Here is a 25,043-nt window from a genome sequence, read left to right on the forward strand (position 1 = left end):
ACTGAATAATGTATAAAGAGGAAAATATCGCGCCAAAATAAAAGTTTTTAGCTGCCCTTCGAAGTTAATAACAGTAGCTTTCATTCTTTCGGTTTTTTATACTCGTGAGTATCTCGATTTTAACAAGCAGACCCGGAGTGAGACGCAAAAAAAGGGTTAAATGCCAGTCGTACTCCCATACTTAGGGCTCCGTAGTAAATTCAGGATTGTATGTCAATGGGAAGTAGAATTTACAAAAGTAGACAAACCTAAGTTTGTATATATCCGCACTAATTTTGTATGAAATTAACTACAGCTATAAATTTGTAATGGTTTATTTTATGAAATAAAAATCATTAATATTTCATTAAAAAATCACAATTTAGTTTTTTTTCTTTATTTATACTGCAGTTCTCAGTTCGTGCCAAATTTCATATATTTGTAGGTCCACGGGAAGTATATATAGGCTATAGGTTTTAATTACGCGAATTTCATATGAAAATGCTGCAAAAACGATGCTTATGATACGCTCATATCTTTTGATTGCGTTGACTTAGAAGTTTTGTATTTTTCTGACTTTTGTAATTTCAGATTGATACAAACTTCCTCGATAAATGCTCTTAACAGACGGGCAGGCGGACAACAATGGTTGTATCTGAGGTACGGAACCCCAAAAAAATAAAGCTACTGCTTTCATTTTAAATAATTATTTAATTTTTACGCTGTAACGTGAACCATGTCGCGCAAATTTTTCCTTGAAGGCACATACTTACGTAATTCGCATGACTTATCTTTCAGGAAATGTAAAGTTTAATACCTATAGATATCTTATATTTATTAATATAAATTAGTTTTATTTATTTTATACATATACCTACATATATGTACTAGTTTCAAGTTCTGGGTCGGTATAATTATATTAAACATGTATATAATTCCAAAGCTTATTTTTTTGTGAATATGGTATAGCTAATTTAATTCTTAAACATTTTTTTTCAGCTTCACGGTGTATCCCGCACACAGCACGCACTTCCGACACTCAACACGAAATGCCTCCAGAACTCGAAGGAAAGTGAGGAACGGAGTGACTTAACACTAGGTTTTATCGCCTACCCTACTGTGTGCAGCGTGACGCTAAAAAATCGACATTAATTCAAACGGTATTTCTTTATATATTTTTTAGTTCGTGTACGTAACCATTAACATTGAAACTAACATCTTTACATGCTTGAATCATTTAGTACCCGGCCAAGAGCAACTTGATTATTGTTTTTATTGAAGTTGTATGTATAAAATTATAAATGCACGCTATAAACATAATTATTATTATCATTATCAGGTTTTGTTTATGAAATAACAAGCATTTATGTTTATTTTTTTTTCAAATTCATGCTATATCATGAGGCAGGATAAATAGAGGCAGGCAGGGGCCTGGTGTTAAGACACTCCGTTTTCCACTTTTCGCCAAATTCTGGAGACATTGTGTGTTAATTGACGGTACTCAACGTCGCGCTTTGCCTCGATACCAGAAAAATGTGAAAAATATTAAATATTTCATTTCCTCGAGAGGGAATCAAAGCCTCACAGACCTCAACAGACCTCAAAAATAATAGCACAAAAGTTTTAAAAGATATATTCGTAAAATTATTAAGCTACATTATATGCCGCATATGTAAACTTATATACCGGTTTTGGTAAACATGTTCAAGCTCAAAACTAATAAAGACATTTTAGTCCCAAAGTTGTAGTAGGTGTCTATAAAGGTGAACATACACTATAAATAATTCAATAGACAGTCTTAAAGCTTTTGTTGGGAATAAAAAACAAGGTTAACATAAAACTGGAGTACCATAAAAAAAACCTAGCAGTCCTTTCACCTCATCAGCGTTAAATGGCACACACCAGTTGAATTAAAGTTCCGAAACAAAGCAATCGCGATTATACCAATAACACCTATTACTTTTTGCATTTATTAACCTACAAGATGGTTCTTAATGAATCACACGCACTTCATTCTTGGTTTCTCAAGTAACATACTCGTGCCTTTACTCGCTTCTGACTTAGGATATAACTAAATAATTAATACTTAACGTAAAATAAAATTAAAACTAAGAATTAAGTATGCTTTGAACTTTGAAAACCATAAGTGACATTTCAAAGTGTTCGTTTAATAACATGCATTTTGGATTGTTTTTTTTTCTTTTGGGTATGTATATGTTTTCGTTTTTTATCTACCTTTATTGTGCTTCGGTTTGCTGAAAAGTTGATACAATGTATTTTTAAAAAAAATAATGATAAATAGTTATCATTATTTTCTATATGCATGTTCGTATCCAAACTTATGTAAAAATACAATTTAGCAACAAACGGCAGAGACCGTTGTCGTTGTCGTAACTCACTGTAAACGCGACGGTTGTAAGTTCGATTCCTACGTTGGGCATGAATTCCTACTTTACGCCAAGGCAAAGCACGGCATTGAGTTTCGCCACACACGCAATACTACAAAAAAAAGGGGAAAGTGAGGAACGGAGTGTATTAACACAAGGTTCCCTTTCGCTACTTTACTATATGATTTGATTACGATTTGAGCCCTACACATATTCATCGGCTTGTGGTACAATGTTATTGTTTCATATGCATATAGATGTCTTACCTAACAATACCCCAGTGCCCTTATATCATAACATCTTATTGTTTATAAAAACACTATTTTTTTTCAATCAGCAGCAGCGGCAAAGCAGCTTACAAAATGCCCTTTATATTTTCTTAACATTAAAATATATTACACCCAAGCATTTTTTTTGTACAGGAACTAACTAAACCGCAAAATCACAAACATGACTATTGACTAATATATTTCGTTCTGTAATTTAACGTCGTTTAACATTGATTCATGTGTTATCAATCAGTGTAGATAGAAAGAATCTACTGATGTATCATTCTTTTTTATTTCGTACTACATTAAAAAGAATTATGACAAAAACAATAGACTAACATAGGTATAGCCCCATTTGGACTTATCGAATCTGCAAAACAATCCTATCAATTGTCTCCCAAATAAAACCATATTTAATGACTTACATAAATCATATTATTATTCCTTTGTTTTGTCTAATTTATTACTGATCTACATACCTCTACCATTTTAAAGTTTTGGTCACAAACAAATCAAATGCAGTAATCAAATATGTTGATTAGTGTACTATAGAGTTTGAAGTAAATGATTCTTCAAAAATATTGAGAATCTTAGATGTATATCTAAACTTTTATATTATATACTTAGGTTCCTTTACTTTATATATATTATATATTGTTGATAAAATAAAAATCAATAAATATAATAAAAAAATAAATAGCAAAAAAATATCCGAAACATAAATACCAGGTATTTTGTAAGCTTAAGTTTATTATTACTTTAGAATTTTTATCATGCAACACTAAATTATGAAATGTCAAACTCATTTTTAAATGTCAAATGTGGCTCTAAAAATAAACACAATGGTATTCTATTAATAATTAATAACCGACAATTTAGAAAGGTACAGTAACATTTAATAACGTCCAAATTGTTACACTCTATTGAATATTACTGGCTTATAATAAATCTAAACTTAGTTGTTACTTGTTAACGCTAGGCGGGAAAAATGAAAAATCATATTACAAAATTAATTTAAACAGATTACAGAACAAAGGGCTTTGTAGCGCAAGGTATGAGCTATTTTTATGTAATGACGTGATTCAGTTTACTCCATAGATATACGAGTACTTTGAACCATCGCTTTGTTGTTTCTTTTTTTAGAGTAAACTTTGTATAACATTTGATATATTATAATAAATTTTTATAGGACTAAATATGGGTGAAAGTGGTAGTGCAGAAAAAATGGATTTGCAGAATTGGATGAGAAATCTTCCTGAACAATTAAGAAACATTCCACTTATATATCTTGCTATTCCAGGTAATTTATAACATTTTCTTAGTAACTCAAATATTTGAGTGATTAAGTACTTACCTTTATCATTATGAGGTCAGTCATAGTTTTTATAAGGCTAGTCAGCCAGTGAGCTAGTGCATTCTATTCTCACTTAAAAAATGTAATATTTAATATTTTAACACCTCCGCTCTAGCCCTGGCAAAGAGCAGCGTTAATTTCCGCCAACAATGAGAAACGGAAGTGTCTTAATGAGAAAAGAGACTTAACACTAAGATTACAAGTTTATTCTACCTACCCTGCTATGTGAGCATAAAGAGTAAAGCTGAAATAAATTAATAAAGAAATTTATGCTTCAAGCTGTAAAGTTTTGTAAAATTATATTATTTCATTCTAGGTAGCCATGATTCCATGACATATGGTATAACACGATCTAGCGGTCTAGCTCCTGATGCTGAACCCATTTTGAAGAACCTGTACCCTCTGTTTCAAGGTACGATCTTAAGGTGGACAATAACACAGGCCATTGATGCCTTACAACAACTTCTTATTGGGATTAGGTACTTCCACCAGTCTTATTCATATATTATGTTACATTAATAGAAAAATAATTTTAAAATTTATCAGTATATTAAGTATCAGACAAGAAATTACTTAGTATTCCAGGTACTCACCATGTAGGTGCTGGAGCCATAGTGTAGCCAAGCAATCCAAGTTTTTAAGGTCTTTATAAATCTACTTCTCTCGACACAACACCAAATTTGAAATAATTCTACTAGTGCTGCCTACAAAGCGAATTCTAGAAATGAATTGATGATAGTCCAAGACAGGCCAAAATGTTTTATTAAACTAGAGATATTTATCTGCATTATATCTCTTTAGAAGTAGGTCTTCTACTATATGCAAATGTACTGTAAAAGGTTTCCTGTTATATACTTAGGTTATATAAATTAAATAATATTATAAAAAGTAGGTCAAAAAATATTTTATCAGCAGTTAAGCCATGATCAGATATTTAAATGAGGCTATCAAGATTTTTTCTTTTAAGTAATTGTACTCTAGTCTAGAGAGCTTGTTTATATTTAATTAATGTCATGTCGCAGTGTCTAACTATAACTGTGGCTTTTTAAATTATTTTTTTCCAGAGAGAAACAATTAGAAGACAAATTATTATTTTTTTTACATTTTTAAGGAAACTTCGCAACTCCGCAATTAGGAAAAGTTTTTTATACATTTTGTAAAGAAAGTATTATAGTAGTAGTAAATGGAAAATGGAGAAGAAAATGTCTTAATACTATCTTTTTATTTTCTCTGCCTATATTAGACAGATAGATATAAAGCTCTTTATGGCATAAACAGTTTTTATCATTAGTGGTATATGGACTGATGTTGTATTAAATAATTTGTTATATTTATATGAAATTCTGGAAGAAAATGTTATAATAATAATAAAGCTTACTTGTTTTTCTTTACAAATATTAAAGTTAATTAATTTCATAAAAATATTTGTACACGTTTATAGACATACTAATACTTTCCATGCAAAACAACATATATATTTTTTGCTTTTATTTTCAGATATTTTGACTTAAGACTGGCCACAAAGACAGGAACAGAAGATTTCTTTTTCACTCATGGTGTCTATGCAGGTGAAATATATCAGCCACTACAGCAAGTGAAACAGTTCATTGATGATCATCCTTATGAAGTTAGTGATGATTTATTATCCATACCTATATTATAAATTCGAAAGTAACTCTGTCTGTCTGTCTGTCTTTTACGCAATCAGGGCCAAACCGCTAAAAAGCCGCAAAATTAAATATTTTGATAAAATACTCATATAGAGATATTTGGGGGTCTCGGGGTGAACATAGGATACTTTTTTTTCTCATATTTGTAATATTTTCGATATATACCAATATATTAAAATATTTATTAATTTGACATGCAATTTATTCCGCCATGTTAATAACAACCGTCGTTGCTAAGCAACGGCTTGCAAAGTTTGTTGTTTTAAGAAAACGTCACCCAAAATGAGCTTAAGCGAGCAAGCATCTCTATTGAAAATTGAAAATAATTTCATAAATATTCGTATAGTTCAAGCGGGTGGAGCCGCGTTCGGGTCCACTAGTTTTTAAATATTTTTTTTATGTGAAAACATATTATTTGTAAATGATATTGTAATATTTTAATGTTTGTTTTGGGCAGTCTGTCTAGAAACAACATGGTTGGGGGTGCTATTATTTGAACTATATAAAATGTCTCTATCTATGTCTTGTTATGGTCTCATACAATAGTAAGTCAGAAGATTGTAGAATTAAATACAATAAAATCATATTTGACCTACTTTGATAAAATGATGACCTTATTTGATGTCTTGCAATCTAAATTAATAACTTGATGAGTATTGTGTAATGATGATTTGTAAGAAAAATTGAGCTTAGATATTTTAATTATCAGTCTGGCACAAATGATAATAATGGCTTGAATAAAGTAATCTTTATTGGAAAAAAAATACTATTAATTATATATAACATTTCCACATTCTGTCAACATTTTTATTAATAATGTAATGAGAATTTAATAACTTATTAAAAAAATCCACCTGTTATACATGTGTATAAGAATGGAGGGTTGAGTTTTTAGTGTCCACCCCAGAATTTTTACCAATAAAAAAATATATATAAGAGTGGAAATACCTCCAGATACATCAGACACTCTCTCACTATGCCACGACAGCCTAGCAGTTGTAATAAATAGAAAGCATAATACTGTTTTTTCTAAGTGTGGAATAAACTTTAAATTTGTTAAAAAAAGAAAGTATATTTTTAATTCCAGGTGGTGGTATTGGATTTCCAACATTTCTATGGATTTACTCAGGAGGACCATCTAAGGCTCATGAGATATGTCTTGAACTTGTTTGGCCCCCAGCTTGTGCCGAGACAACCTGATTTAGATGGAATCACACTCAATTCACTTTATAGATTACGTCGACAGGTAGATAGATATAAATGCTAATTAGTACGTCATTTGATATTTGTTAAATGTTACTATTATTTTATTAGAATTCACCTCGTAAACTGAAAATAATTTCATAAATATATTTAATAAATATTTGTATAGTTCAAGCGGGCGAAGTTGCCCGGGGCCGGCTAGTATATACAGATTGAAATTATTTTTGATTTTCTGTTATACAAATACTAGATGTGATATGGAATTTTGGCTGACTTGCTAGATTCTTATACTACCTTTAGTTAAAGTAGAAATTCATCACAAAAGAAAAAAACTGCTTATCATTCTCAGACATAACCAAGTGTAAGGTGTAAGTCTCGACACCGGCATCAAATTAGAAATGATTCTACGAGTACTGCCTTGCCCTGCCTAGAAATTATTTGATAAAAGTTCAAGACAAACCTCCCGGTCTATCTGTCTTTTAGCAATCTATAAAAAGATTTCGCATCGCATATATTTTAACATATCATTTCTATTCATGCCTTGCGTGATCAGAAATAATATCCTAATTCTAACACATACAAAATATTCCAGATTATAGTAATATACCGTCATCAAGCAGTATATTCAACAGGTGACTTCTGGCCGCCACAAGCCATGCCCTCGCCGTGGCCTCGCCAGGATAACATTAGTGGACTGTTAAATTTCCTTAGAAACGTAAAAAGACACCCTGGGACAGGGTTTGTGCATCAAGCTGTGTTGACACCTACACCAGCTTTTATTTTATTCAGGTATTCTTATTGGACAAATATTATTAAATAAATTATATTCTTAAGCTTGCTTCTTTTAGCCCCAACTCTTATCTTTTACAGACTACTAGAAAAACGCCTATAAAAATCTAATTTGAACTCTAGACAATTTCAAAACTGCTTCTAGAGTTTATGCATAAAATCAAAATCAAATCAGCTTCACGCTGTATTCCGCAAACAGTACTGTAGGCAGAGGGAACCTAGTGTTAAGACAGAGAGGCAGTACGTGTTGAGTGGAGGCATTACGTGTTGAGTGGCGGAATTCAACGCAGCGCTGTGCCTCGACACCATTTGTTTTATACATAATATAAAAAGTATATTAATAAGTGAATTGGTAGTAATCAATTATAGAGTCTTTAAATGTTATATTTTCAGATGGGTGTCTAACCTCCGAGATAAATGTGCGAAACCAGTCAGAAAAGAAATATATCCTAAGTTCCAAGAGTTTTCTCCAGGAAGACCAGACAGAGATGGTCTAGGACCAGTCAACGTTATAATTGCAGATTTTGTTGAAATGGATGATAATATATTTTCGAAAACTGTTATTAATTTAAATTATAAGTTAGTATAGACCTATAATTTAATTAATAAATTAGTATTTAGAGGACAGTTTTGCTAATCGATCAGAAAAGATATATATCCTAAATTCCAGGAGTTGTCTCCAGGAAGATAAGATAGAGAAGGTCTGGGACCAGTCAATGTTTTAATCGCAGATTTTATTTGAAATTGATGATAATATATTTTAAAAGCTGTTATTTTAAATAATAGGTTAGTATTATGAGATCAGTTTTTATCATAGAGCTACGGGTAAGGTCATGGGACTTTAATTTAGATTAAGTTATGTTCTCAGTTTAAGCGTTTTTTGGATAGTACTGTATATTTCGTATCATTAATTTTGAGGCCGTCATGGCTCAATGGGACAGCGTCTAAATGTGGAGCGTAAAAACGTGGCGTTTGTGGGTTCGATTCCTATTTGGGGGAATGAATTATTTTCATTTCCTCGCTCTGGAAAAAAAGTTATTCAGTTTCGTAACTTCAAACGTAATGGGAAATCGGGAACGGAATGTCTTAACACTTGGTTCCATTGGCGTACCTTGTTATATGATAGATGCAGCATGAAGCTAAAAGAAATATATTATATACACTTTTATTATGTTTATTTTACAAATATTGTAATTCCATTCAACATATCGTAGCATATTTAGTGTAATATTGTACAAGATAATAAATTTAATTAAATACAGTAGTTTATACCCAAATAGCATATATAGGTTAAGTTGTATGTTCATGGAGGAAAGAATCTGATTTGTATGCAAAACACGCTTAATCTAAACCACTGTACCTGCATTTTATTATTTTTTATTACTTTTGCTAGCCTAAATTTTTTTAATGCTTTATTGTAAAAATACAAAGTGCCTTGAAATGAAAAATATTATTATATTTTTGAAATATATTTTTATTGTAAAATCTATGTTTTACTTTGTCCAAATATTGTTACAAAACTCATCTAATTTTAACCTTTCACACAAATCTTTGAATGACCACTCCTTTTTCATACTTTGATTCCCATCTAATGCTGAAAACAATTTGTCTGACAGTTCATCAGATGTTTCAATAATTCTGCATATTTTATCCAATCGTGCCAAATCTTCTGCAGAATTTGTTAATTCGTTTAAATCCAACACTTGTGACTTTTTTTCTTTCATCAAAAAGGAGTTTTCGGAGTCAGTATTACTCGTGCTGTCTAATTTGTCGTAAATATTGTTGCTACTTTCATACATACATTCCTTATGTGTTGTATTGGTGGTGGAATTTGAAGTGTTTTCAACCGATAGCTTCATAATACCTTCTAGAAATTTCTTTCTCATTTCCTTTTTATTCCCTTCTACCGATTTTACTTCTTTAGGTCCATTAATACTTATTTCTTGTTCTACTGATTTCGAATTGTCGTTTTTAGATTCACAATTTTCAATCTCGTCGGATACTTTTATGACGTTTGAAGTAATTGGTTCGTTACTATTATCAATTTTTACTTCTAAAGTACAATTCTCAATTTCATTGCTTATTTCATCATCTTTTGCAAAAATATTGTCCTTTGATTGATTTCCAACATCGACTAAAGGAGCTAACACAGCAACAGCATTTTCATGTCGTACAATAGAATTATTATTATTAACTAATGTTACTTGACTTTTGGTAGAACTTTTTGAATCTCCGTCACATATTTCATGGTCATTCGGATTCTCTTTTTTTGTCGACGCATTTTCATTAGCAATATCATTTGTACTACTCAGATTTACCTGTTTTAGTAACACTTCAGTCATGTCTATCATTTTCGAAACTTCCTGTTTCACTTTTTGTAGGCGTTCTTGATTTTTAGTGTAATTTAATGGGTTTAAATTATATTGCTCAAAAGTGACACAGCTATGAAACAGAGTGTTTTTGTTATCTCTTACTAAAGGCAAGTCTACTATTGCTTCGTTATTCCAGTTTTTTAATATACAAGTATTGTTTTGCATTGCACAAGTTACAGGATTGGAATTTTTATTACGTAAAATAATAGGCTTGTTAAGTTTAGTTGGAACGCTAGCCAGCTTTGACTTTAAATTGGTATTTTCAAAACAATTAGTTCTACAATATGGTGAAGATTTTTGTAGAAACAGTCTTTTTGACAATGGTGAAGTCGAACTCATGCTAGACATCACGTGGACGTGGAAAGACTTTTCAGAATACTTAATAGAATCAACGACACGACAGGCGTAAGAATACTCGTTTTCATACCAACATATGAGCTTAAAAAAATTTGGTGTCAACTGTAAGCTAGACTTAACGTCCAAAATACATGAATGTTCATCGCCAAGGAAATCAGAAGAAACAGCTTCATCGGTACATAACTTAAGTATATTTTTCATTGACGTTTGACTTTCTATACGAATAATTTTGAATATATCTTCAATTGATACACTTTTTTTAAGCCTAAAGACAAAAAAAATTAAGCATTCTAGAAATATTACAAAAAAATTGCGTTTTTATTATTCAATTATATTTATATTTACAATAACACAATAACTACAAACGTTCAAAGTAGCACAAAATCCTGCTGATCGGAAGAAACATCTACATTCAAAAAATTAAAAAATATATATATATTCCTCCAGGATTTCAAGCCATGGCTTTCGCGCAGACATTTCCTAACTAGTAGACTATGAGGTCAAGATGGTAATAATAAGTTTATATGCTCACCGTATAGTTATATCAAGTACTGAAACATTGACGATTGGAACTCTGAAAGCTATTCCGTTCATTTTGTCTTTAACTTGTGGAATAATTTTACTAAGCGCCTTACAAGCGCCAGTGGCCGCTGGTATTATGTTTTGATGTATACTTCTATGGTCACGCCAATGCTGGAGTAATATAATAACGATTTAGTTTTTTAAATAACGAGAATGCTTTCATATATTCAAATCTTTTAAATATTTTCTGTGAAATATATATGAGGCTAATCTGCAACACTTATAAAATGGCTAGTAAGTACCTTTATCTATAATAATTGCAGGTTAAAGAATGTTTTACAAAATATATACTTAATTAATAATATCAAATAAATACCTATATAGTAACGTATTATAAACAATATAATTTTCAGGTGTTAATATTGAATGATAATACCTAAAGTTATAGGTTCGAATGTTCCTGCTCGGTGATAATTCATTTTAAAAATATCTGAAGTGATAAATACCTTTCCACGTAAACATAAACCATCTAAAGGTTTTAAAGATGGTGTCATTGCATGTATACTGGTAATAAATCCTTCTGACACACTGTAATTTTGTTCTAAAATCTTTATAATTGGCGCTAAACAATACAACGTGCTTGAAGTACAAGAGATTATTTTGTCATCTGAAAATGTACGTATGTATATATATTATACATAACACACGTGGTAATCCAATTAATATCAATTAAAAAGATTTTTTTTAAGTATCTTCAAATTACAAAGTCAATTTATCACCTCTTGTATTTGGTATTTGTGCAGTCAATAGGCAAAAAAATCTACCAAAGTTTTAAGGCAGCCGAATCTCTGTACCTATATTTTAGTAAGTGTACGTACATACTTGCTTATAAAAATCTCTTAAAAATACAAGAAAGAAATAATATTAAAATTTTAAATAAATATACTGTCTATAGTTTCTTTACATATTATTAATTCATTTATCTGTATCACGCCACGCCCTCTTTTACTAATGTATATAAGATACTTAAAACAACTTGACTTTTAACCCAAATTATCAAAAACCATCAGACCTGGGCCATGATGATGTTACAAATATGACGTTACAGTAAAGTTGATGAAATAAAATACATATATTTTCCTGACCCTATATCCGTTAACCTGTAGCGCAATCTGAACGTAAATATTTTTGAAATTCTTATATTTACGAGAGACATCGATAATTATAAGATCGAGAATTCGTGAACTTATACATGTACCTACCTAATTTTAGTACCTAAGATATTTATCAGATGTATGCTGTGTACAGCATACAGACTTATCACAGCCGAACCAAACGATTTCGGGTCCATATACTTATTCCTTACAATCTGAGAAAATATTTTTATTTAATTTCATTTCCTCACTTTTGTTTGTCAAAATAGGAAAAATAAAAAATAAGGTAGGTTTATATGCTTAGTAAACATTTTACTTTATAGGTATAAGAAAAAAAAATATAATAACCTATATGAATATCATGTTCGTTGACCCCTAGTATTAGCATTGGTATATCTACACTAGGGGCAGTTACTATCACTCGTTTTACGGTTTCACTTGCCAAGTGACCCTGAAAATTATTAAAATATGAAATCAAACACTTTTTGATTAATACTTTCCTAATGTAAGTCTATAAATTCAATGGATAGATCTTTATCGACTTTTAAAAATCAGTTTCATTCTTTATCGGATACACTCCTCTGCTGTATGGAGGATACAGTGTATCCTGCATACATCAGTGGAGGCTGAGGGAACCTAGTGTTAAAATACTCCGTTTCCCACTTTCCGCCGATTTTTTCGAGGCATTGCGAGTTGAGTGGCGAAGCTCAACGCCGGGCCATAGTGCAAGAACGAAAAAATGAAAATATTAATAAATAATAATTCACTCCTTGAGTGGGGATTGAACTCACAACCGTCGCGTTACAGTCACTCTTTTGTGTCCGTACGCTGCAACGGCCTCGGCTAAATAAATATAGCTCCTTATATTGACTCAACACTCCTTTACCCATTTTCCACCGAATTCTGGAGACAACACCTGCGCCACGACTGGCCGCAATGTTGATTTTTATTATAATTTAAATGTTATTTATTGTTACATTTATTTAAACATTTTCCTATTAGATTTATGATAAATGAATTTGCTGTAAATTCATATCAATGTTATGACGATATTATGAGCATTACTATAAGGAAAATAAAATGTAATATGGTAACGATAACAGCTTATCCATTGCTTATCAGAATAAATATATTGTGAACCATAAAATACTTAAATATTTCTTCAACTGTAATTATTATTTATGAATAATTCAGGAAATCGACAATAATGTAAATGAACTTGTATAGAAAAGTTTTACCTGAATTTTTATTATTACGTTAACGAGAGGTAAAAATAAATATTAATCTAAACAAAATCTTCGCATTTAATAACCATAGTTAAACCTTGAATATAAAATAAAACATTTGCGTACCAAAGCCTTTTCGTAGTTTGTAAACATTCCAGAAGCTTCTATAACATATTCTACTTCAGCTGATTTCCAGGGTATATTCGATGGAATCTTTTCGTGAAAAACTTTTATTGTTTTACCTACATTATTTATTACGTTATTTATTTATTAGAAAAATCAATTTATATAATATAAGTATGGTATTACCATTTACAATTATCCCATTTCCTGTAGATGTTACCTGACCTTTAAATTTTCCATGAGTAGAATCAAATTTAATGAGATAGCATATATAATCGATATCAACTGCTGGATCGTTTATTGCTGTAACCTTATAAGCGTGAAAAATTAAAATGTTAATTGTTTTCATGGAGATTAAATGTTACTGCATAATGCGTTTTGATCATTAATTAGATTACAAAGCATAAAAAGTACCAACAGAATGACTATTATTCTGTTTGTAGTAATAGATACATATTTATTAAGTAATGTGAATGCTCAAAATATAATTAGTAATATTTTAAAAGTCCCAATTAAAAGTGGATAAATATAAAAACTAAAATATTCATTTAAATTTACTTTCTTTACATATCTAAGTAACAACATTACTTAAATAATAAAGAAATAATATTTTATGACTATAAATTCTACAATATTATTTAATATTTGCTAAATTTCCACTGTATCATCTATTGTACCATAGTTCTAAGGTTTGTTAGATGAAGATAAAATACATGAAAACATTAATTGTAATAAAGAACGCAACACCTCTAAATTACTTTCTTCTATGCAAGTTCTAAATATGACTCTGCCAATTCGTCCGAAACCATTTATACCAACTTTAATCATTTTAAATTTACAAATAGTTTATTTAAAAAGGCGTATGTTAAAAAAAAATTGTAAACTACTCTAATAACATTTCAAATTGCCCGCACAATTGTCATTTAACCACAGGTTATATAATTATTACATTAAATTAAATTGATTGAATTTAGACACACGGTACAAGATAAAATCGAATGTAACAAACGCAAATTTTTCTTTTGAACCACTATGAAGTGCAGTTTTAATAATTTTTTTATCGAAAACTCTAGTTAGTCGTTCAAACAATAATAAAAGAAATTTGCAATTATTCACTTTAAGATTTGGTCAATATTGCTATTTTATTACTTAATTTAATATTATTATTAATATTTTCACGTTTTTATAAGTACATACTGTACTAATTAGTAATTAATATGTAACTTTTATACTCTATATTCAACGTAGCTAAAACTTGTAGTTTTGTTGGTCGTCCTTCAGTTGACATTTCTATTCTCCATCTTACAGTGAGTGGACGTGTCGTGTAATTTTGAGAACCAATTTAATTTATCCGGTATGTATTATTACGTTTACAATTATATCTATACCTATTATTTTGTTATTATTTAATCAATTTATCAATAGCGTGCCGTAAACTTTATAATTATAATAGTTTTTCGTCATTACATCATGATTTCAGTAGACGTGCACAAACTGAGTGCCATGATAATCTATGTTACTTTAAAATATACTAAACACTTTTTATAACAAATTCAGCAAAGAATTACGTTTCTTTTTATCTAGATATACACTTGTATGTAGAATACCAAAAACTTTTGCCTACTTGTCGTGTAAAATTGTGTGACCTTAATTTGACCTTTCTATACCGGTATAAATCTATAGGGGCGGACTACAATTAAAGTAGTCTATAAATATCATCTCTGCTATCGTAAATCAAATAAAAGATTTTCGCCGATAATCTTGTCAGGATTGTACATAATTAAAGTGTTAAGAAGGAAAACATAACTATATAATTAACGTAAACTATACCGATTCTATATAATATAACACTTTCAATAATTTACAAAATTTTCTAATTTCATTGAGATACTGCTTCTTGTTAAGATATATGTATTATGTTAAAAGACGAAAATATTTATGAATATTTTTTTTTGTTGCAGTAAATATGTCGAAGATTGGAATCAACGGATTCGGCCGTATTGGTCGTTTGGTGCTCCGTGCATCTATCGAGAAAGGAGCTCAAGTTGTGGCTATTAATGACCCTTTCATTGGCTTGGATTACATGGTATACCTCTTCAAATACGACTCCACCCACGGCCGCTTTAAGGGATCTGTCGAAGCTGCCGACGGCAATCTCATTGTGAATGGAAATAAAATCGCCGTCTTCTCCGAGAGGGACCCCAAAGCCATTCCCTGGGGCAAGGCTGGAGCTGAATATGTTGTAGAATCTACTGGTGTTTTCACAACCATTGACAAAGCATCTGCTCATTTGGATGGTGGTGCCAAGAAAGTTATCATTTCTGCTCCCAGTGCTGACGCACCCATGTTCGTGGTTGGTGTCAACCAAGAATCATACGACCCATCTTTCAAAGTTATTTCTAACGCTTCTTGCACAACTAACTGCTTGGCTCCTCTTGCCAAGGTCATCCATGACAACTTTGAGATTGTAGAAGGTCTTATGACAACAGTCCATGCTACAACTGCTACCCAAAAAACTGTTGATGGACCCTCTGGAAAGCTGTGGCGTGACGGCCGTGGTGCCCAACAAAATATCATTCCAGCTTCAACTGGTGCAGCCAAGGCTGTAGGCAAGGTTATTCCTGCCCTAAATGGAAAACTGACTGGTATGGCTTTCCGTGTGCCTGTTGCCAATGTGTCAGTTGTTGACCTTACAGTACGCCTTGGCAAACCTGCCAGCTATGAAGCAATCAAACAAAAGGTTAAGGAAGCTGCAAATGGACCATTGAAGGGCATTCTTGGATACACTGAAGACCAAGTTGTATCAACTGATTTCATTGGGGACTCTCACTCATCCATCTTTGATGCTGCTGCTGGTATCTCTCTAAATGACAACTTTGTAAAACTGATCAGCTGGTATGACAATGAATATGGATACTCCAGCCGTGTCATCGATCTCATTAAGTACATCCAGAGCAAGGATTAAATTGTTGATTTTAACGAAACATAGATGATTGTAATGTTGAGATTACCAATGCTTATTTAACTATTAAGTTTTAAGTGTAGCTGTGTATTATTCTAAATTATTAAACTACTTCGACAGTAGTGATGTGCTTGTGTTATCTGTTTAATCAGTAACTGTATACAAGAATTAAAATAATTTAAAAATAAAAATCACTGCGAACAATAAATCTGTTCTATAATTCCATCTGTCTTTTATTTTCCAAGTGTTTCTAGATATTAACATTTGTTTAATTGTTTTAGTGTTTGCATTAGTTAAGAGAATTAACACTGTTAATTCTCTAAACTGACTAAATTCTATCTATCGTATTTTAAGTACTGAAATTAGTAATCTAATTGTGATCAGATAAGAAAAACAATATGGGCCTTATATTTCAGGCCTATAGATATAAAAGAAAAGATTTCACAACAACAAGAAAGATCATTTCACATTAAGTTAGGGAAAATACTAATTAATTAAAGTGAGGGGCTTGACGTGTGAATGAGGGAGGAATGTGACATAAAAAGAATTTGGACTCTGACCATGGGCTACTACACTATAGACACATCAACCACTTCAAGGTTGTCACTGCAGCGTGGTACTGCAGCATTTCGTGCTCCATTCTATGTGGGTACTTAACTAGAAATTGTGTGAGACTAAAAACAAATAGTATACTGAAGATGAAAATGATTAAAATTAGTTTTTTAGTGTGATATAAAAAAAGTATGGTATATACTTTTTAACATTTGTCCATATGAAATATTTAATATCATAAATATTTTTATTTGTATAGTGATAGTATACGAGTTCCTATTTTAAATATTCTATGAGTAACCTAGTTTTTGCAGTCTTCAAGTAAGTATGTCCAATAATATACAAGAGAACCAGGAGTTAAGCTACTACTCAATCGAGCTAGATTTTACTTTATTTAATGTAAGTATAATATTTTTTTTATTTTTTATTTATATTTTATTATACATAATTTTTTTATAAATAATAATTGCTATGTGGTACCGTATTTGTTAATTATTATAATAACAAACATGACAAGTGACTAGGTAAGTAAGTGTGTTATCTTTTATGATTTATTTATGGAATCTGCAATAGCAAGGAACATAAAATACTAGTTCAATACTAAAACACTACTAAAGCTTACAGCTTAATACAATTTTTTATAATAGTTATTGAGCAAAAAACTTAAGCATTTTAATTCATGAGAAATATAGAGTACATACATAACTTAGTTATGCTTAATTGTTACTAAAAATGATTCGATACTGATTGCTGATGTCCTACTTGAAAAATAGTTTAAATTAAATAATGATTAGTAATTATTATAAAATATTCACTGTTATATACCATTTTATTTAATGTCTAAAATATATTTATTTACAATCTATGTCATTTAATGGCTACGAGCATATCAGGCAGCTGTCAATGACATATTCGTTTGCTTCGTGTAAATTTTGTGATGTTAAACTTTTAAATTTGTCTATTTATTAATGAATATGGTTTATATTAACAGATAGTGGTTATGAGTGCTTTTCGTAAAGTTTATTACAAACTGCGATAGTGTTTATAGGAAAATAGTTGTGTGTATTATTATAATGGAGGATCTCAATTTGACAGAGACCGAAATGAGATATTTCGGCGATTTATTTTTATGTTGCGACGAGGAATCCAATGGGAAAATACCGATATTAAAAGCTACAGAACTGTTTAGGTCATCCAACATACCAAATGATGTATTACGACAGGTAATCATTGTAAATATTGCACATATATTTTTTGTATACAGGACTTGTAATTTTATAATATGGAGTATGATTTTATATTACAGATTATGGATATAAGTGTGGCGCCTAATACATGTGCATCACTTAATCATATGAATAGGAAACAGTTTTATTCGGCTCTAAAATTAATAGCTGCCCATCAAAGTAATATGTCTCTGAAGCCTGAACTTTTGCCAACACCTTTAGACCTGCCTCTTCCAAGGTTTACTTGGGCACTTAATTCTGATGCTAATGCAGATTTGATTCAGTTATCAAATTCTCCTAAAGAGCAACATATTTCAAAGCGAGAAAGAAATTTTGGGGGTAACCTTGGAGCTTATGAGCCTATAAGATTGTCATCAAACCTATCTGATAGTGATGTACCTCAAGTTTTATCTCATGATGCTACAGAAGCACTCAGCACAGACTCCGAAATGGAGTCAGAGACAGCATCACAAAGATCAGGATCATGTGGTGTAAGTAACTATATTTATTATGCAATTTTTTTGTAAACTATAGTAGATGCATTGTATTTAACTTTCATATTAGGGACATTACATGTCATTGATATTTCACATTTCTTTTATATTTAGTTACCTGAGTTTAATTTAAGTCATCAGTGTTATCAGTTATCTGTAAAGAATACTCATTATGTTGGGATGTGATAAGAACTCAATGTCACCATTTATTAAATTTAAATACAATTTTATATTACTAACTTACTTATACAATTAATATAATTTTCATATTAATAAATAGATCACACAAGACATTTTTTTTATTATAATGATGTCCATGTGGATCAATTTTAATAAGACATACATTTTTCCATTACACTCTCAGCAATTAACAATAATAAAATTTATTAATTACCTGGGATGTATTTCTAAAGCAACATACATAAATAAATGTTAAAATATGACATCAATACTTTTATTTCTATATAAACATAATAAGAATTCATACAAAAAAGTCAATTTTATGGAAATTATTAGGTAAAATTTCCTATCTACACATTTCTGAATTTCAGCAATGTTTTCAAAAGAACACTCAACTTTTTTTATAACTTTAGGCATACTTAACCTGTTAAGTTTTTAGTCACTCAATTCCCCATGCAATTCTCACACAGTGTGATATATAGCAGAACTAAATGCTGCACTTGTCTTACTACTAGAGTAATTAAATTAAAATAATTCTTTGCCTCTAGTGGAAATCGAATCCACAACCGTTACTTTTATAGACAGATGTCACGACACTATGCCGCAATGCCTTTATTTCACTTTAGAATATGTATTATTTACATGAAGCGAAGGGCTAAAGCTGGATCGCCATGGAGTACTGCAAGTGAGAGTCCAACACCTACCAACAGTGTGGCAGAACGTGTACATCCTGTATGGGAACATAGTGTTACCGGCCGCGGTGTATGGCCTACCAATACTGCTGAAGAACATACTAGACTATTAGGTAAAAATTTAAATAATTTAAGTATACTAGATATTACATACATTAATAACAACAGCAAATTTAATTTTGTAAAACTTATTTTATATCATTATTTATTATATTCTTTAATGTTTCTATATAATTGATTACATATTTATTTCATAAAGTTTTATTGCGAATTTCTTTATTGTATTATTATATATTTCATATGTGATGTCTTATATTGAAAAATAAGAAATATTCTATTTATATGACTCCAGGAATATGATGATGTAACTTATACAAATAATTAATCCATTATTATTAAGGCGAGTCATGGGTAACAAGTTGTGATTCAACCCAGAGAAGTTGTGATTCAACCCAAAGAAGTAACGAGAGTTGAATTCAATATGTTCCTATGATAGAACTGAACCTACAACCTGTCACGTTTACAGTCGCACGCTTGTGCCCTTACGCAACGACTGCCATCTTACTGGTGTGATTTGAAAAAAAAATTACATTGGATAGTCCATTTATTGAGGGAGGCCATATATGACGATAGTCATTCCAATATAACCCATTGTACTAGATAGTGAATATAGAGTTATCCTGTGACAAAACATGCTAAATTAATGTGAAAAATTTCATATTTTGGTTTACTATTGTTTAGGTATTTTCTATGAGATATTACTTTTACGCAGTAAATTTAGTTTATTGTTAATTTATTTATCACGCGTTTTCTATGAACTATCACACCTGAGTATAAGTAACAAGTCTACAAACTAATATAAATACAACAAATCGGGAAATGCATAAACGTGGGTTGTTAGACTGGGTAAAAACGCGCATGGTATGCAAAGTAGCATGGTACTTCGGTTAATCGATTGTTTGGATAATCGCGCTGTACAATGTCTCGAAAATTGGGCGATGCGTGGAGAACAGCTGCCATATGCTCGATATGTAAAGCTTCAAAATATATTATTATACTTATGTACTTAATTTCCAGGTACAGAAGAAGAATCTTCAGATCGTCATTCGTCCGAGGAAGAGGGGGAGGGTGACGGCGATGTCTTTGAAATAAGTGAAGTCCAAGCGCGATATTATGCGACCCAATTTGCACAATTGCGTCCTGAACGCGGGTTACTATCGGGACAAACTGCTAGGTTTGTTATAATTTATGTTAATGTACCTATACTAATATTGAGATTTTAAGAGTGTTTGGTTGGGCGCGATAATCTCAGGAACTATTGGTTGAACTTGAAAAAATGTTTATATGTTGGAAATTCAATTTATAAATCTATATATAATAAGGCATTACGTACTGTACTGTCAGAATTACTTCGTGGGATTAGAGTGAGACCGTGCAAACAGGAGAAGTATAGATATATAAAATATTTTTTTTAATATTTATACTGTGGCATTTTGGATATATAATGTAGATTGTTTTATAATTTAGTTACTTAAAACTCTTATAAAGCGACGAATTAGTAAAGAAATATATAATTCATCTAAAACGTCTAAATATACTTACATAAATAAGTATGAAAAAAACTTTTTTTTTCGTCGCTATTGTATTATAATGTCGTCACTATATAAATATTTGAATAAATTAAATGGTTTGACTGATAATCAAGTAAGAAAAATAAAACTCAACTAAATATTTATAATAATAATAATTTATTACTTTTTTATAACTACACAACACAAATTAAATGTTATGTAAATACATGACTGCTAAACAATCTATGTTACGTTTAAATTTCAAGTTATATTATATTACAGTCATTGTTGTCTGTGACCTCACGTTTCCTATTGGGAAATGTGCCTAATCTATTTAGGATAGTGTTCAAATAAGTAAATAACGCTTGTACATATTAAAGATGCATAAAAATAAAAAAACAAATTACTTGGGGGTCAAGTCCTTTATTAATGACTGATAAGCGCGATGACGCGGCGGCACAGTGCTGTCTGTAAACGCGACAATTGTGGGTTCCAGTCCCGTTCGGGCGAATGAATGATTTTTATTTTCCTCGTTCTGGTGACAAAACAAATTGCGTTTCTTTGCTATGAGTGAAATGTCGGCGGTGTAAAGATTTTTTTTTTCCTATATAGTTTTAAATGTCAATTTATTTTTTCAGGTTATTCTTCGAAAAGTCGCGTCTATCGGTGCCAGATCTAAGAAAAATTTGGCAGCTATCTGACATCACTAAAGATGGAATGCTTACTCTAGAGGAATTCAGTATAGCGATGCACTTGATAGTTTTGAGGAGAAACAATATTCCAGTGCCCGAAGTGTTGCCCGCCTGCCTCGTGCCCAAAGTCGATTCGCATTTCTCTCAACAAGCGATTACGACTGACCTCGTAGACCTTGGCTCGGATATGTTCAGTTCTGGGACTTCGGCCGACTTCAATTTCGCCTCAAAAGCAGAAAATATTGATCCCTACGAGAGTAAACCTGCCAAAAAAACAGAAGAGCGGCAGCCTTCGCTCTCTCCGCCCAAACCGGAGCCCCAGGTCAATAATAAAGAATGGACCAAGTTTGTCGATTCCCCGACATCTAGTGTATCCAGTCCGGGTCCTAAGCCTGTCAACTTTGATTTCCATAAATCGGCATTGGAGCGAGATCCTAAAATATTTCATCCTGTGGCTCTTAGGGTGACTCCCGACGCAAACACGATGCCACACGAAGGGGATCTACGCTCGAGTACCTCTCCCCGCCGTGATGATTTCGCCCACGCCTTCGAACTTGCTAGCCCGAAAAGACTAAACTCACAGCCTCCCGAACAGCCCCCCAACGGCAATTCAGAAATAAAATCAATCCAACGACCTCAGCCCAAGAAACCTGTAAAAAATGTGGGGGTCCTCCCCCCTCCCCCTGCGCGAGAGTCCTCCGTCCACGCGGAAGAGGGCCCCCAGTCTTTACAATACGCACCCAAAAAAGACCCACCTCCGCCGCCTCCGCCGCGCCCACTGAGGAACCACACGCGGTCTAGCTCCTTGGACTTGAATAGGTTTAAAGGGGCTCCAGCGCCTCCGCCCCAACCTCCTCCACGTATGTCGCCAGCTACTTCCCCACCTACCCGCCGACTAGTCAACCAAAGGAGCGAGGGGGAGCCGGCCTTTCCGCCGGACGCGTTCGCCCCGCGAGAGTACGAGGGCGAGGGTTTCGGCTACAACAGAGAAGACGCGCCCAAAATGCACGGCGCCTTCGAGGTGTATCGTAAGCCGTCGAGGGAGTCCTCGTGCGAGACGGACCCCGACGTGAAGGCCCTGCAGGAGCAGAACGCGGTGCTACACCGGGTGTGCCGCGCGCTCTGCGCCGAGTTGGCGGATGTGCAGCGCGAGCGCGAGGGCCTGCGCGTGCGCCTCGACGCGCACTCCACACCCTAGTCTAGTCAGCTGTCAGTGTCGTCTGCGCTCCGCGACGTGCGATTCCAAATTGGTTGATGAATTTTGAAATATCAAATTATAGTTTCTTTTTTTAATTTTTTTTAATATATTATGTAGTAGTAAGGTTGAATGAAGTGTTGCTGTTATAAGTTTTGTCTTGTATGTTGGCAGCTCCAAATATCACCTTAACTATATTCCATGTTATTCCATTTCGTGTAATTCGTTTCCCCAATATATTTTATGTTTTGTAATATTTTTTTATGTAATCTCAAAGTATTGATACTGTTTATATTTATTTATTTATTTATTTAATTTTATTTGAGTATGTCAATGTTTTTTTATTCTCTTGCTGTACTCAAAAACGGCTTAAAGGTCTCTGGCCCTAACTAATAAAATTGTAATGCAATTTCATATATTAAATGTTAAAGAAATTGAGTCGATTGTTACGTTTTAAAATTTTGAATTTAAGTTGTAATTAAAATATTAGATAAGAATGAATATATATTCACACTTTCTTTGAATAATAAATGTTATGAATGGATTTAATCTAAAACGCTATCAGTTATTAAGAGGCTGTAGACTTGTCTAATATAGTTTATTATTTTTTATCTTTGTTCTGAAATTGAAAAAAAAATGGAAAAATGAAGCGATTACTATCTGGTATTGTAGGAAACTGGGCGGAAATGTAATGTTGTCAAAAATCTTTGAAAATGTTATATGTATATGAAACAACATATTATTATGAATTGGTTCAATAAAAACTACCTCAAAATTTTTACTGACTAGACTTTCTTAGCTGCCTGCCTGGTTTTGCTGAAATTTTTAGTGTTCAGTGAACTTCCTTAGATTATTTCAAAGAGATTTTTTTTTTTTCTATTTTTGTATTCTTTCATATCCAATGATGTTTTTTTCAAATAAGAATATAAATGAGAGATAATCTTACTAAATAACACATTTTTCGAAAATGATTTCTACAAAGCACATAAAAGTTTACAACATTTATGTATTTATATATTTAAAAAATCGCTTTGGCATATGTAAATGTAAGTAGTTATTTTTATATATTTGAAAAGAAAATGGCGCTAGTATTGCTTAAATTGCATTCCTAATTTTATTTTTACGCTTTATTGTAAAAAATATATGAAAAATATGATGAAATAAAAAAAATCTTAACTAAAATTATGTGAATGTTGTATAATATTATCGTTAGAATTAGCTTCTGTAAATGTAAAGATGGAAAGACTTAAGATTTTGAGATGTGGTTTACATGGGATTTGTATGTAGATAGGTAATGTTTTCCTCATTGCCATTCAAAATATTCTTAAATGAAAATATTTATGTGAAAATTTCAATTGCTAAATGATAAGCTGATGTTGATTCAGTAAAGATGTAAAATTAAAATTAAAAAAAAACATTAGAATAGCAAACAAAGTGTGAAACAACTTGTATAATATAAGATTATTGTAAAAGTATTTATCTTTTATTTTAGTCGTACTTTAAGAATATTATTCTTTTGAAGGAAAGCCCTTGTAAATATTATTTTTTATCCCATTGCGTATTTCTGTATCTATTGTAAGCTTCTGACCTCACAAATCTGTATTTCGGTCCAATTTTTGTAAAACTAATAAAGTTCACCATTATATTTACCTATTTATGTTAAAAGTATGCATATTGTTGTAGTAACTATGTACAATAAAATAATTATGAAAATTTTGGTATTTTATTGCAAATAATTACATAATTTTTATTGCATTTATCAAAAATATAGTATAATAGTCGATCTACGATGTGTAATCTGCTTTTTATCTTTATTATCTAAAAATCGATATATCGACAAATCAAAAAGATATGAACTATTGAATGATAAACAGTGTTCACATAAGAGATTTTCGGCTGAAAATAGGTAACGGAAGTGTTTTAATGGGAAAGGAGTGTATTGACTCCCTCTCTCCCTGCTATGTACAGTATATAAGGTGAAGCTAAAAAATTTTTTTTGAGTTAGGTAATCTTTTCTCAACAAATTATTGGCACTTGTTGATAGTTCATAAGAACTATTAGAAATAATTTTCTA

At 31.5% G+C, this 25,043-nt stretch overlaps 4 protein-coding genes across 4 annotated transcripts; 3 read left to right on the forward strand and 1 right to left on the reverse strand.

Annotated features, from left to right (window-relative positions):
- Positions 1-1,986: 1,986 nt before the first annotated feature.
- Positions 1,987-9,136, forward strand: LOC146538888 (PI-PLC X domain-containing protein 3). Its single transcript, XM_085185733.1, has 7 exons — positions 1,987-2,185; positions 3,825-3,935; positions 4,306-4,468; positions 5,487-5,616; positions 6,747-6,905; positions 7,455-7,651; positions 8,045-9,136. The coding sequence occupies exons 1-7, from the start codon at positions 2,155-2,157 to the stop codon at positions 8,238-8,240; spliced, it is 987 nt and encodes a 328-aa protein (XP_085041859.1). The 5' UTR covers positions 1,987-2,154; the 3' UTR covers positions 8,241-9,136.
- On the reverse strand, positions 8,040-14,325 carry LOC146538889 (uncharacterized). Its single transcript, XM_085185734.1, has 7 exons — positions 14,153-14,325; positions 13,592-13,715; positions 13,409-13,524; positions 12,405-12,507; positions 11,409-11,569; positions 10,913-11,073; positions 8,040-10,645 (listed from the first exon to the last, which is right to left on the reverse strand). Exons 1-7 carry the CDS (start codon positions 14,231-14,233, stop codon positions 9,145-9,147), a joined length of 2,247 nt encoding a protein of 748 aa, XP_085041860.1. The 5' UTR covers positions 14,234-14,325; the 3' UTR covers positions 8,040-9,144.
- Positions 14,326-14,600: 275 nt separating this feature from the next.
- On the forward strand, positions 14,601-16,590 carry LOC146538890 (glyceraldehyde-3-phosphate dehydrogenase 2-like). The gene is made up of 2 exons (XM_085185731.1): positions 14,601-14,759; positions 15,367-16,590. The coding sequence occupies exon 2, from the start codon at positions 15,372-15,374 to the stop codon at positions 16,368-16,370; it is 999 nt and encodes a 332-aa protein (XP_085041857.1). The 5' UTR covers positions 14,601-14,759; positions 15,367-15,371; the 3' UTR covers positions 16,371-16,590.
- Positions 16,591-17,792: 1,202 nt separating this feature from the next.
- Positions 17,793-24,682, forward strand: Reps (RALBP1 associated Eps domain containing). Its single transcript, XM_085185735.1, has 5 exons — positions 17,793-18,142; positions 18,226-18,636; positions 19,468-19,624; positions 20,589-20,745; positions 21,721-24,682. The coding sequence occupies exons 1-5, from the start codon at positions 17,993-17,995 to the stop codon at positions 22,970-22,972; spliced, it is 2,127 nt and encodes a 708-aa protein (XP_085041861.1). The 5' UTR covers positions 17,793-17,992; the 3' UTR covers positions 22,973-24,682.
- The last annotated feature ends 361 nt before the right edge of the window (positions 24,683-25,043 follow it).

This window comes from Heliconius melpomene, chromosome 5, assembly GCF_056956725.1.
Source record: "Heliconius melpomene rosina isolate 202511_hmr_F chromosome 5, ASM5695672v1, whole genome shotgun sequence".
In the NCBI taxonomy this organism is placed as follows: domain Eukaryota; kingdom Metazoa; phylum Arthropoda; class Insecta; order Lepidoptera; family Nymphalidae; genus Heliconius; species Heliconius melpomene.